General features: G+C 45.6%; 1 protein-coding gene across 4 annotated transcripts in view; it reads left to right on the top strand.

Moving 5' to 3' along the window:
• Positions 1-367: 367 nt before the first annotated feature.
• The window catches only part of ZFAND2B (zinc finger AN1-type containing 2B), a 34,025-nt gene continuing 19,857 nt past the window's right edge, over positions 368-14,535 (top strand). For 3 of the 4 annotated variants that reach the window (XM_040358167.1, XM_040358165.1, XM_040358166.1), the window contains exons 1-5: positions 369-473; positions 7,465-7,527; positions 11,184-11,278; positions 11,364-11,495; positions 11,643-11,794. In XM_040358167.1, the coding sequence (XP_040214101.1) occupies positions 7,473-7,527; positions 11,184-11,278; positions 11,364-11,495; positions 11,643-11,794 (434 nt within the window). In that variant the 5' untranslated portion in view covers positions 369-473; positions 7,465-7,472. Of the gene's footprint in view, positions 474-7,464; positions 7,528-11,183; positions 11,279-11,363; positions 11,496-11,642; positions 11,795-14,535 lie in introns of all 4 variants that reach the window. The other variant, XM_040358168.1, reaches the window with a different exon arrangement.

The following is a 14,535-nucleotide window of genomic DNA, read 5'->3' as shown; positions in this document are numbered from 1 at the left end:
AATCAAAATGATAAATAGATATAAATCAAAGAAAACTTCTAAAGATTGATTTGTCGTGTTCTACATAGAATTATTATAGTAAAATAAATATTACTATAGGTAGAAAATAATAATAATAATAATTATAATAAATAAGGACATAAACAGGCTGCCATTATTTATAAAGACTCTGCAGGAATGTCTGACTCCAAGAGCACTAAAAATAATTCCTCCGAACAGAACACACCGATCCCCAGAGGAAGTCACGTGCGTAACACATGACTCAGCTGTCACAACACATTGCTTAACGCTACACCCCCGCAGCGTCGGGTGTACCAACATGGCCGACAAGTCCCGCCCACCCTGGAGTGACAACTCCTGCCAGCCTATGGACGGGCTGGTCGGCAAGAGCTTGCGCACGGTCTCCAGGGGTAACAGGGCGGAAGTGACGCCATTTCCGGGTGTGTAAGGCTGCTGCCTGTGCCTGTGGTCTGGTGAGTGTAAGCGGGGTGTGAGGAGTGGGGTCACCACGGGGGAATTGGGGTGATATCGCAAATACAGTACGGAAGGGGGAGGTGCCAGGAGGGAGATCTATATATAATATATGTATAGTGTGTGCTGTATATAGGGGGTGAGGCCGTATCTATGGGACATTATATACACTAGAGGGTGAGGCCATATCTAGGGGACATTATATAGGGGAGTGAGGCCATATCTAGGGTACATTATATAGGGGGGTGAGACCATATCTAGGGGACATTATATAGGGGGTGGGTCCATATCTAGGGGATATTATATAGAGAACGAGGCCATATATAGGGGGTGAGGCCATATCTATGGGGCATTATATAGACTAGAGGGTGAGGCCATATATGGGGGACATTGTATAGGGGGTGAGGCCATATAGTGGGGGTGGGGATGAGGCCATATCTAGGGGACATTGTATAGGGGGTAAGGCAATATAGTGAGGATGAGGCCATATCTAGGGGACATTGTATAGGGGGGGTGAGACCATATCTAGGGGACATTGTATAGGGGGTAAGGCCATATAGTGGGGGTGAGGCCATATCTAGGGGACATTGTATAGGGGGTAAGGCCATATAGTGGGGGTGAGACCATATCTAGGGGACATTGTATAGGGGGTGAGGCAATATAGTGGGGATGAGGCCATATCTAGGGCACATTGTATAGGGGGGGGGTGAGACCATATCTAGGGGACATTATGTAGGGGGTAAGGCCATATAGTGGGGGTGAGGCCATATCTAGGGGACATTGTATAGGGGGTAAGGCCATATAGTGGGGGTGAGGCCATATCTAGGGGACATTGTATAGGGGGTGAGGCCATATAGTGGGGGTGAAGTCATATCTAGGGGACATTATATAGGGGGGTGAGACCATATCTAGGGGGTGAGGCCATATCTAGGGGACATTGTATAGGGGGTGAGGCCATATCTAGGGGACATTGTATAGGGGGTAAGGCCATATAGTGGGGGTGAGGCCATATCTAGGGGACATTGTATAGGGGGTAAGGCCATATAGTGGGGGTGAGGCCATATCTAGGGGACATTGTATAGGGGGTGAGGCCATATCTAGGGGACATTGTATAGGGGGTGAGGCCATATCTAGGGGACATTGTATAGGGGGTAAGGCCATATAGTGGGGGTGAGGCCATATTTAGGGGACATTGTATAGGGGGGTGAGACCATATCTAGGGGACATTGTATAGGGGGTGAGGCCATATAGTGGGGGTGAAGTTATATCTAGGGGACATTATATAGTGGGGGTGAGACCATATCTAGGGGACATTGTATAGGGGGTGAGGCCATATAGTGGGGGTGAAGTCATATCTAGGGGGGTGAGACCATATCTAGGGGACATTGTATAGGGGGTGAGGCCATATCTAGGGGACATTGTATAGGGGGTGAGGCCATATCTAGGGGACATTGTATAGGGGGTGAGACCATATCTAGGGGACATTGTATAGGGGGTGAGGCCATATCTAGGGGACATTGTATAGGGGGTGAGGCCATATCTAGGGGACATTGTATAGGGGGTGAGGCCATATCTAGGGGACATTGTATAGGGGGTGAGGCCATATCTAGGGGACATTGTATAGGGGGTGAGGCCATATCTAGGGGACATTATATAGGGGGTAAGGCCATATAGTGGGGGTGAGGCCATATCTAGGGGACATTGTATAGGGGGTGAGGCCATATCTAGGGGACATTGTATAGGGGGTGAGGCCATGTTGTGGGGGTGAGGCCATATCTAGGGGACATTATATAGGGGGTAAGGCCATATCTAGGGGACATTATATAGGGGGTAAGGTCATATAGTGGGGGTGAGGCCATATCTAGGGGACATTATATAGGGGGTGAGGCCATATCTAGGGGACATTATATAGAGAACAAGGCCATATATAGGGGACATTATATAGAGATGGGCATTAGATAGGTGAGGTTAGATAGAGATGGGCATTAGATAGGTGAGGTTAGATAGAGATGGACATTTATATAGAGGGTGACTCCTTATAGAAGAGGGCATTAAATGGAGCAGGGGCTTGAGTGACCCAAGACCGAAACCAGGGAAGCGCATGCCCATGCTCTGGGATGGTGGGTCAGCAAGCCCAGATAACATATAACGGGTTGCCGACCCGCCATCAGAGTGCATGGAGCCAGCACTGGCTGCAGAGGGAGCAGGATGTTTCCTCTGTAGTGCCCTCTCCTGTCCCAGGCGGAGTGATACCAAGTGCACCACTTTGCCTGGGACCTTTCTAGCAGCCTGGAGAGCGATGCCAGCAGAAGCTGCCATCACCCCGGTACTAAAGCTGACAGTTGGCTCCCTTGTAAAAGCAGTCCTAGAGGCTGACTAGCCGCTAGATTGCTTTTACAAGTAGCAAGAGGGGACGTTTAAAAAAAAAAAAAAAAAAAAAATCTGCTCACACTGATCCTGGTGTGATCAAATGCTTTTAAGTGCAGAAGAGGGATCTGAGGTCTTTTAGACCGCAGATCTATACATAAAGTGTACCTGTCACATGTCTATTGTTGTCACAAGGGATGTTTACATTCATTGTAACAGCAATTTAAGTGATTAAAAAACAAAAAAGACTTAAAGCAACCGTGTAAAAAAAAAAAAAAAATGAAACAAATATTTATTTTTAAGTGCCCCTGTCCCCCGTGCTCGTGCACAAAATCACCCGTCGATCCCGCATGCACACAGACGGTAATCATCCCACACATAAGGTATCACCACGAACGTGGGCAGTCATTCTAGCACCAGACCTCATCTGTAAATCGAAAGTGGTAACATGTAAAGGCTTTTAAAGCGTCCCCTATGGATAGTAAAATGTATGCCGTTTGTCACCGTTGCATGGGCATGTGAAATTTTAAAGCATGACATGGTATTTTGGTATCATGCTTTGGCATAACATTTACTTTTATATTTTACAAAAAATTGAGTTATGTATTGTGTGTGTTTTTTTGTTTTTGCATAAAAATAAAAAATTGTGTTTGAAAATTTTCTACCCAAATAATGTGTGATATAAAATGTTGCAAAACCCACCAATTTATTCTCTAGGGCCTCTGCTTTGAATATATATATATATATATATATAATGTTTGGGGGTTCTAAGATATTTTCTAGCAAAAAATATTGATTGTTACAAGTAAATAAAAAGTGCCTGAAAAGGCCCGGGGGGTCATTTGGTTAACCACTTGACATTTGCGATGTAGCCGAAAGACAGCTACAGCACGAACCTCAAATGCCGGGAGGGCGTCTATTAGGGGGTGCAACGGATCAAAAAACTCATGGATCGGATCGATCCTCGGATCAGGAGTCACGGATCGGATCATTTTCAGATCAACACAAAACGGAGCTCATGTGCTTAAATACAGTATTTGGAAATCTGACGGACGGTTTAATGTTAATTTTTAAAAGCCGCAGCAAACCTGCTGACCTCACATGGTTGCTAATGTGACAGAACACCTCTGATTTTCACTTTTATTTTACCATTTAAACTGTCTGTCGGATTTACAAATACTGTATTTAAGCAAATAAGCTCCATTTTGTATTGAAATTGCTGCATCCCGCAATCCACCATTGCCCCCAGCCCCCCACTCATCACGTATTGTCCACCATTGCCCCCCACTCGTCATCACCATCACTGTTCCAGTGCAACATTGCCCCCCACATTAGTAATAATAGCCAGTAGTTTAACATTGCCTCCACATTGTAATAATAGCCAGTAGTTTAACATTGCCCCCCACATAGTAATAATAGCCAGTAGTTTAACATTGCCCCCACATAGTAATAATAGCCAGTAGTTTAACATTGCCCCCACATAGTAATAATAGCCAGTAGTTTAACATTGCCCCCACATAGTAATAATAGCCAGTAGTTCAACATTGCCCCCACATAGTAATAATAGCCAGTAGTTTAACATTGCCTCCACATAGTAATAATAGCCAGTAGTTTAACATTGCCCCCACATAGTAATAATAGCCAGTAGTTCAACATTGCCCCCACATAGTAATAATAGCCAGTAGTTTAACATTGCCCCCACATAGTAATAATAGCCAGTAGTTCAACATTGCCCCCACATAGTAATAATAGCCAGTAGTTTAACATTGCCCCCACATAGTAATAATAGCCAGTAGTTCAACATTGCCCCCACATAGTAATAATAGCCAGTAGTTTAACATTGCCCCCACATAGTAATAATAGCCAGTAGTTTAACATTGCCCCCACATTAGTAATAATAGCCAGTAGTTTAGCATTGCCCCCACATTAGTAATAATAGCCAGTAGTTTAACATTGCCCCCACATGACAATAGTAATAATAGCCAGTAGTACTAGTATAACATTGCCCCGACATATTAGTAATAATAGCCATTACCATTAGTTAGCCAATAGTTTAGGCATAATAAAAGCCAGTCCAAAAATGATCCAACTCACTGCACTGTACCGCTTTGCCGCCAGGTGTACCAAGATGGCCAACTGCTCCGGAGGTAGGCCAAAGCCGCGGCCTTTCCTAAGGCCGCGGCGGCGGTGCATTCCGAGGATCGCAATCTGTGCCGATCCATACAGGGCGACCCGTACGGATCACGGATCAGTTACGATCCGTTGCACCCCTAGCGTCTATGTACGTCCTCCCGGTCTTGTGCGGCGCGCTCTGTGTTTGCTGAGTCCTGCGAACTCAGCTGATTACAGAGCAGGGTAAAGGGCCAATCACAGCGGGCCCTTTACCACATGATCAGCTGTCAGCGTGAAGAAAAGAATAAAGCAGGTAAATGGTTTCTGTTCGAGGGACCTTGGTCCCCTAAACGCCAACCAGTGCTGCAAATCCGTGCCCACCAGTGCCATCTATTAGTGCCCATCAGTACTGCTAATCAGTGCCCACCAATGCCGCCTATCAGTGCAGCATCATCAGTGAAGGAGAAAAATTACCTGTTTGCAAAATTTTATAACTATATATATATATATATATATATAATAAATAAAAACCTCAGTGGTGATTGAAAGCTTTATTTCATATAGGTACAGTGTAGCATGACCGTGCAATTGTCATTTAAAGTGTGAGAGCGCTGGAAAATGGCCTGGGTAGGAAGGCGGTAAAAGTACCCAGTGGGCAAGTGGGGTTAAACATTGCATTCATTGCACTCTTGTAATGGGCATAATGGCACCTAATAATAATGGTTTCTGAAAGTTCACCACACCTGCAAGATATAATAGAAGGTGCAGGTAAACCGCAGCCTTATAGGGGGCTCAGGACTGTAAAGGATTGTTTACATTTGAAGTTTCGGGGAGGTAAACCCCCATAGTTCATTGTGGCCTGTGACCAGTTTCCAAGTCACTTACGCGGCCCTTGCTCTTCAAAAGGTTGCGCACCCCTGTTATAGAGGGTTCGGTCTTTTTTAAAGGGGACATCATATAGGGGGAAGGCTATCTAGAGAGGTACAGTGTATAGAGGTCGAGTCCTTATAGAAGGATACATTATTTAGAGGAGGGCGAGTCCTTATAGAGATGGACATTATATAGAAGGTGAGTCTGTATATGAGGTTATATAGAGAGGGCATTATATGGAGGCCGGGGCTGTATAGATGTGAGTCCTTTTAAAGGCAACATTATATAGAGGGTGAGCCCTCATAAAAGGAACATTATATAGAGGGTGAGCCCTCATAAAAGGGACATTATATAGAGGGTGAGCCCTCATAAAAGGGACATTATATAGAGGGTGAGCCCTCATAAAAGGGACATTATATAGAGGGTGAGCCCTCATAAAAGGGACATTATATAGAGGGTGAGCCCTCATAAAAGGGACATTATATAGAGGGTGAGCCCTCATAAAAGGGACATTATATAGAGGGTGAGCCCTCATAAAAGGGACATTATATAGAGGGTGAGCCCTCATAAAAGGGACATTATATAGAGGGTGAGCCCTCATAAAAGGGACATTATATAGAGGGTGAGCCCTCATAAAAGGGACATTACATAGAGGTTTAGTATTGGATGTAGCATTTCTTGAGGAGGGGGACCTTGTGGGCACTGCAGGATTTCAATCCATGGCGGTGTATTGTGTTTCCAATGGTTTGATGGGTGACTGTGGTCCCATTTGCCTTGAGATCATTCACAAGCTTCTCCTGTGTAATTATTGGCTTCCCTCACATTGCATGAATCTATCTTTGGTCGCCGCTGCCACCCTTTTCGGGCACCTGAATTACAGCCGCGGGGTATTTTTTGGAAGCATCTGATTAGAGCAATAGGCTCTAATAGGCATTCAAAAAAGGTGAACAGCAGTCGCCATGCTGGGCACTCGCAGTTCACTCAGCATTGTGTTAGGAAAGCGAATGAATATTCGCTTTTCTAACACTAAACTGCCTCTCAGCCAATCAGGTGCTCTGGTTTGTTACCTGTCACCTGATTGGCTGAAAGGTGCTGGGATTGGATGCCTATCAGGCGTCCAATCCTAGCAGAGGACGGGAGAAGACATTGAGAAGCGTGGAGGACATCGCTGCCGTGACCCACTGCCCCACCGAGACAAGTAAGTGCTCGGTGGGCGGCGGATGCACGCTGGCGGCAATTGATGGGCACGCTGGCGGCAATTGATGGGCAACAAATGGAAAAAGAAAATGTATTTAAAAAAAAAGGAAAACTGCACTACAAGTCACAGCACACAACACGGAAGTAAAACATCTGACGCGTTTCGCACTAGAAATTAGTGCTTAATCATAGCAATTGATGGGCACAGTGGCTGCAATTTTTTTTTTTTTTTTTTTTTTTTTTTTTTTTTTTGCGCCCCCCAAAAATTTGGAGCACCAGCTATCACTGGTGGGGGATCAAATATTTTCCGCTGCTGTATTTACAACGGAAATGAAAGCTACCCATACAAAATAGTTAATAGTTACAAAATGTAATATTGAGTGTGTTGTCAGTACAATATAGAAGGATATTTTGGTACTTAATATTTATATTTTTTTCTTTTGGAAGGTATCAGGATGGAGTTTCCGGACCTGGGGAAGCATTGTTCAGAACCAACATGTAAACAGCTAGGTAAGAATTGTGTGGCTGGAAGCCTTTTTGCATTAGACATCTATTGCTAATTCCCAAGAGTCTGTTCCTAGTGTCCAACTAATGGAGGGGTGTGCTGCTAGAATAGGAAGCATAGTGAATTTCTTGTGAGCACATATTATTAATTAATATTGCTTTGTTTACTTTATAATAACATGTTTGATGTGACTTTCTCATTTAAGTGCTTGCTCTTTTATATATATTTTTTATTGTTTTGAAGCGGAGGTCCGCCAATTTTTGCAAAAATTTAAAGCTAGCAGCTACACATACTGCAGCTGCTGGCTTTTAATAAATGGACCCTTACCTGTCTTGGAGTCCAGAGATGTCGGTACCGCAGCTGATGTTTCTATCAACTGTCGGTTGCTGCCACCGCCATTGCGGGTAAGGGAACCCGGAAGTGTAGCCTTACGGCTTCATACCGGGAACCCTACTGTGCATTCGCGAGGCCCTGCTCCTCTCTTCTACTGGCCTGGCGGCGGGGGAAGGAGGAGGAAGCCGAGCTGCTGCCGTTTTTGCAGTGGCGAAATCACCCGTAAGTGGGGACAGGTAGCTGCCCCCCCCCCCAAAAGGTGCCAAACGCACCGGAGGGGGTGGGACAGGACATACGAGCGGAAGTTTTGACTTTCGCTTTAAATATAGCGATTTGGAGAAAAACAACTTTGTACTGTATATACTGTATTTATCGGCGTATACCGCGCACTTTTTTGCCCTGAAATTCAGGGCAAAATCGATATACGCCGTTTCCCGCGCCGAGTTTGAATCACTGCGCCGGCATATACCGAGCGCAGGTATAGTCGGGCAGGCTCGGCTCCTCTCGAGGTCACGTCCTGGACGTACAGGACGTGACCGCGAGAGGAGCCGAGTGTACTGCGCTCGGTATATGCCGGCGCAGTGGTTCAAACTCAGCGCAGGAAGCGGGGAGGACGCCGGACCCGACGAGGAGGACACCACCGAAGCCGCAGACGGACGCCGGACCCAACGAGGCTGCCGATGGGCGCCGCACAAGACACCAAAACTGTAAGTACTAAAATGTTTTTTTTTTTTTTTCAGGAATGCGGGTCCACTTTAGGGGTGCGCGCAATACCCCGATAAATACGGTAACCCCATCTTGTTGCCTTAAAGCTTGGCTGGAGGAAATGTTACCCTTATAGTGGGCTCCCTTCTGGACTACAGTTTACTGCTCATTTTGTATAGGGGGGGATAGAATAAGGTGTACACACACCTCATTCTTTGCTCCGGCAGGCTTCCTCCTCCTCATATGCTCAGTCCACCAAAGCCTTCTTCTCTCCGCTGCCTGACCAGTGGTACTGCATTGTATGCCATGTTGTCAAACCACATCCCAAAGAGAACACTAGCTGCTGGGAGGGGGTGAAAAAATAGGGTAAGTAATTCTAAGTATTCATCATCCCCTGGAAAAAATGAGTAGGTAACCCTTGCAGTGTGGAGAGGAGCCCGATGCAAGGGTCATTTTGTCTCAGGCCTGGTGTTTGGTTTTAGGTGTACGTCCAGCCAAAACATTTCCTTTATTTTGGATAGAGTGGGGAAGCATTAGAGGAGGGGTGTCCAACCTTTTGATATTCCAGGGCCACATTGGAAGAAGAGGAATTGTCTTGGGCTGCACATAAAATAACATTAATAAGAAGGAGAGCTGATGAGCAGATCCTCCTGTAGCTCTCAGTGGGTGCGGCCGTCAGTCCTCCCCCAAGCACCCCCCTACATCCGGCCATGCAGCAATATACTTACCTGCCACTCCTGCATTCCCTGCTGCCAGTGCTATTACAAACATGGTAGCCCCAGCATCCCTCCAGACGTGCATTTGCCAAGCTTGTCAGTGTAGGCTGCCCTGGCCGCTGTGCTTGCACAGTATTCCCGGTGACCCTACATATGTGCATGGGCCAGGCTTGTCTGTGTCGTCCGCCGTGGCTGCTATGCATAGCATTCCCGGTTTTCCAGACGGGCCCGAGCCACATGCTAAACGCTCTGGGGCTGCCAGCCGGGGGGGGGCAATGTTGATCACCCCATTAGAACTTCTGATATTTTTTTATTGCTGGGCAGCACAGTGGCTAAGTTGTTAGCACTTCCGCCTAGCAGCACTAGGGTTGTTTGAATCCCAATCACGACACTACCTGCCTGGAGCCTGCGTGGGTTTTCTCCGGGTACTTCGGTTTCCTCCCACACTCCACAGACATGTTGGTAGGTTAATTGGCTCCTGTCTCAATTGGCCCTAGTATGTGTATGAATGAATGTGAGTGTATGGGACCTTAGATTGTAAGTTCCTTGAGGGCAGGTACTGATGTGAATGTACATTGTATATGTGTAAAGTGCTGCGTAACTTGACAGAGCTATATAAGAACATGTAATAAATAAATCCTGCTAAACAGGATTTTCCTAGAGAGACTTGCCTACACTTCCTGTCCTGCTGACCGTGTTTACCAGACAGGAAATGAGGGGAAAGCTAGAAAACTCTCTCTCGCACTCTGTCCGTGTCCCTGTTTCAGACTTCCTTGATGGTGAAACGGTTGTCAGCCGGACAGGAAGTGGAAGGTAGATCTTCCCAAATGTCTGTAAAACCAAGACAGGAGTTCTGATCCTTCCTCACTCTGTCCAAAACTAGAAATTTAAGCCCAGATTCTGACAGGGCTTACGACGGCGCAACGCCATGTGCGCCGTCGTAAGTCCTAATCTGGGCCGTCGTATCTATGCGACTGATTCTTATAATCAGTTACGCATAGATAACCATTAGATCCGACAGGCGTAAGGCTCTTGCGCTGTCGGATCTTAAATGCAATTATTTTTTTCCGCCGCTAGGTGCCGCCTCCGTCGTTTTCCCGATCGATTATGCAAATTAGCAAAATACGCGAATTTCCGAACGTACGCGCGGTCGACGCAGCGAAGTTACGAAGTTTACGTTAGATTTGCGACGCGTAAAGTTGCCCCTGGGTATATGAGGCGCAGTCAATGTTAAGTATGGCCGTCGTTCCCAGGTCGAAATTCAAAAATTTACGTCGTTTGCGTAAGTCGTCCGTGAATAGGGCTGGACGCCATTTACGTTCACGTCGAAACCAATGACGTCCTTGCGACCTCATTTAGCGCAATGCACGTCGGGAAATTTTAGGGACTGCGCATGCGCAGTACGTTCGGTGCGGGAACGCGCCTAATTTAAATGGTCCACGCCCCCTACCCAGATCATTTGAATTAGGCGGGCTTGCGCCGGGGGATTTACGCTACGCCGCCGCAACTTTACAGGCAAGTTCTTTGAGAATAAAGCACTTGCCTGTAAAACTTGCGGCGGCGTAACGTAAATGACATACGTTACGCCGCCGCAGTTTTACTCCATTCTACCAGAATCTGGGCCTAAGGTTTTGGATGGACATACACTTAGGTCAGATATCGGCTTCTTGGGTTGTGCCTTGCTTTCAATGGGTCAGGAATAGTAAAGTATACCTATTGTTTTATTCCTGCCAAACAGGAAGCAGGAGAGTTGCTTGTGTGTGTGTGTGTGTGTGCGTGCGTGCGTGCGTGCGTGTGTGCGTGTGTGCGTGTGTGTGTGTGTGTGTGTGTGTGTGTGTGTGTGTCTGTCTGTCTGTGCGCGCCAATAGCCTCATAGCATTTTTTTTTTTATCTGGATTTTTCTGCAGATTTCCTACCTCTAAAATGTGACGCTTGTGAGCAGATCTTCTGCAAAGACCACATCACATACATCCTTCATAAGTGCAGCTCAGCCTATAAGAAGGTAATCCTGACACTCCTGGTAGTGTGTAGATCTGTTCACTAACATGTTGTCCCTTTCTCTAATGACTGTGCTTTGTGTGTGTCAGGATGTCCAGGTCCCAGTTTGTCCGCTCTGTAACATCCCAATCCCAGTGACTCGAGGACAAACTCCAGATATCGTAGTCGGGGATCACATTGATCGGGACTGCAAGTCTGATCCGGCCCAGCAGAAGCGCAAGGTGAGGACTTAAACACAACAGTGTCATCATTTTCGCCATCCTTCTTCTTTTTTTATTTTGTGTTGTGTTTATTTTTTTATTTTATTTTTTATATCTGTAATAAATTTCAGTGTGCTCATTGTAACTAATAACTTTTTATATATTCAGATATTCACAAATAAGTGTCAAAAGCCAGGCTGTAAGCAGAAAGAATTGATGAAGGTTACATGTGGAGACTGCCATGGGAACTTCTGCCTCAAACACCGACACCCGCTGGACCATGACTGTACATGCAAGAGCGCCTCTATCTCCCAATCAGGGTAAGAGTCTACTGCAGGGATCGGGAACGATATGGCTCGCGAGTCAGATGTGGCTCTTTTGATGGCTGCATCTGGCTCTCGCCTCTCAATCCGCAGATTGCGTGGTGTGCCGATTCGCGGATTGAGCCCATAGGAAAGGCCGCGGCTTCGGCCTAGCTCTGGAGCTGCGGCCATCTTGATCCACCCGGCGGCGTCCTAGGTGAACGGCGTGCTGACGTCGTCATCACTTGCCTCAACTGCTCGTGGATCTGCCTGTTTGTGTAGTGGTAAGCAAGCAGACAATCGTAGGGGAGATGTGGATATTACAGTGGGGGGGGGGATGTGGACATTACAGTGGGGTTGGACATTTGCTTGGACATTATTTTCACTAGGAGCGGAAGATTTTTATTTATTTTTTGTTCTTTGTGCATAAGGACTATTTTTATTTATTTCTATTCGCTTTTTTATCAATTGTTATCTTTTTCACTATTTGACAATTAATGGTGATGTTAATTATGCATTGCACATATTCCTTTAGTTTTTTTATATATAAGGTTGTCCCGATACCACTTTTTTAGGACCGAGTACAAGTACCGATACTTTTTTTTTTTTCAAGTACTCGCCGATACCGAATAACGATACTTTTTTTTTTTTTTTAATTTTGTGTCCCCAAATGCAGCCATGTCCTCCCCACAAATGCAGCCATGTCTCCCCCACATATGCAGCCATGTCTCCCCCACATATGCAGCCATGTCCCCTCCCACATATGCAGCCATGTCCCCTCCCACATATGCATCCATGTCCCCCCCCCCCCACATAGGCAGCCATGTCCCCCCCCCCCACATATGCAGCCATGTCCCCCATAAATCCAGCCATGTCCCCCCTATATGCAGCCATGTCCCCCCTATATGCAGCCATGTCCCCCCATACCTAGATGCCGCCGCGGCATGGGTTAAACAGCGTGCGGGGAACATCACAGCTTCCATTTGAATAGCTGTAGTATTCCCCACTGCGCCGCGTATAGACACTCCCCCTTGCTCGGGATTGGGCAGAGGGGGTGCAAAATTTATTACAGGAAAAAAAATGTGCATTTATTATTTTTTCCTTAAGGAGCCTGGAATGCATTGCACCCGTGATTGATCAGTGGATCGGGGTGAAATGCCAGACTCCTGCAGACAAGCCCTGCAGCTGTCAGCCTGTACCTCCATATGGGCTGTTTACAAGCTGCTGGGCTTGTGAATGAACTACGAGGCCACTCATCAACAACCTCCCTGTTCATACAAAACTACAAGCCGTCGGCCACAATGGTTGATGGTAGTTGTAGTTCAGGGTTTGGCAAATTTGCTTTGAATCTAGGATCCAGCTAAAAAAGTTAGAAGCCAAAAAAAGCACCCGTCCCACCAAGCTTGCGTGCAGAAGCGAACGTATACGTGAGTAGCGCCCACATATGTAAACGGTATTCAAACCACACAGGTTAGGTATCGCCGCGATCGTTGGAGCGAGAGCAATAATTCTAGCCCTAGACCTCCTCTGTAACTCAAAACATGCAACCTGTAGAATTTTTTAAACGTCGCCTTTGGAGATTTTAAAGGGTAAAAGTTTGTCGCCATTCCACGAGCGGACGCAACTTTGAAGCGTGACATGTTGGGTATCAATTTACTCGGCGTAACATTATCTTTCACAATATAAAAAAAAATTGGGCTAACTTTACTGGTGTCTTATTTTTAATTAAAAAGTATATTTTTTCCCCAAAAAAGTGCGCTTGTAAGACCGCTGCGCAAATACAGTGTGACAGAAAGTATTGCAACGACTGCCATTTTATTCTCTAGGGTTCTAGAATGAAAAATATATATAATGTTTGGGGGTTCTAATTAGAGGGAAGGAGATTGCAGTGAAAACAGCGAAAAAACACATTAGAACTGCTGTTTTTTGCTACTTGTCATGTAATGTAACCTGTAATGCCAACGGCCACCACAAGATGGCCACTCCTAGATTCCTTCAGCAGGTCTCCGCTTCCTTCTGTGAAGGCTGCAAAGCCGTGGCCTCAATTACCGGCCGGCGCGGCCCACTGTGATCGCGCCCCGGCCGGTAATTGAGGCCGCGGCTTTGCGACCTTCTGCAGCCCTAAGCTTCCCCCAGGCGCCAGGTCACAATTTCTTGTCGAAATTGCGACCGGGCGCCCGGATTTTGTAGAGGCCTGTTGTAGTTCATGTAAAGCAAGGTAGATTTGCGCTTCACCTTAGTGGTATCAGATATTAAAAAATAAATAAAAAAACGTGTTGACAAATGCAAAAATGAGTGTTAAACAAAAAATTATTATGATTCTAGTTGAAATACCTTAAGGTTCAAATAGAAAAAATAATAAGTGAAAGTTTGAGGTGAAAAAAAGTTTTCAATTAGGTGCTGCAATAGTGAAATTCGCTGGAATATTCAGCAAGCTAAAGATGTATAAATAAAATAATAATGCGCAACCCACAAACATAAAAGTGCAGAAAAAAAGGTGCACATCTGTGAAACTAAACCAGCACAAAGTCTGCAATCAAATTTCCCGTGTAGAAAAACACATATATATAAAAAATATATAAAATAGTCCAAAAAAAAAAAAAAAAAAAAAAAAAAAAAAAATTTTTAAATGTGAACTGTTGAAATCAAATACAAAAAATTATATATAGTCCAAGAAACTTCCTAATTTCTGACACCAAACGATCAGCTTGCTTCTGTATGCTTCAGTATAGACAAAATTCTACATCCATATAATATGG

Source organism: Rana temporaria, chromosome 6 (assembly GCF_905171775.1).
Source record: "Rana temporaria chromosome 6, aRanTem1.1, whole genome shotgun sequence".
NCBI classification, from domain to species: domain Eukaryota; kingdom Metazoa; phylum Chordata; class Amphibia; order Anura; family Ranidae; genus Rana; species Rana temporaria.
This window is presented reverse-complemented; position numbering and strand designations above follow the sequence as displayed.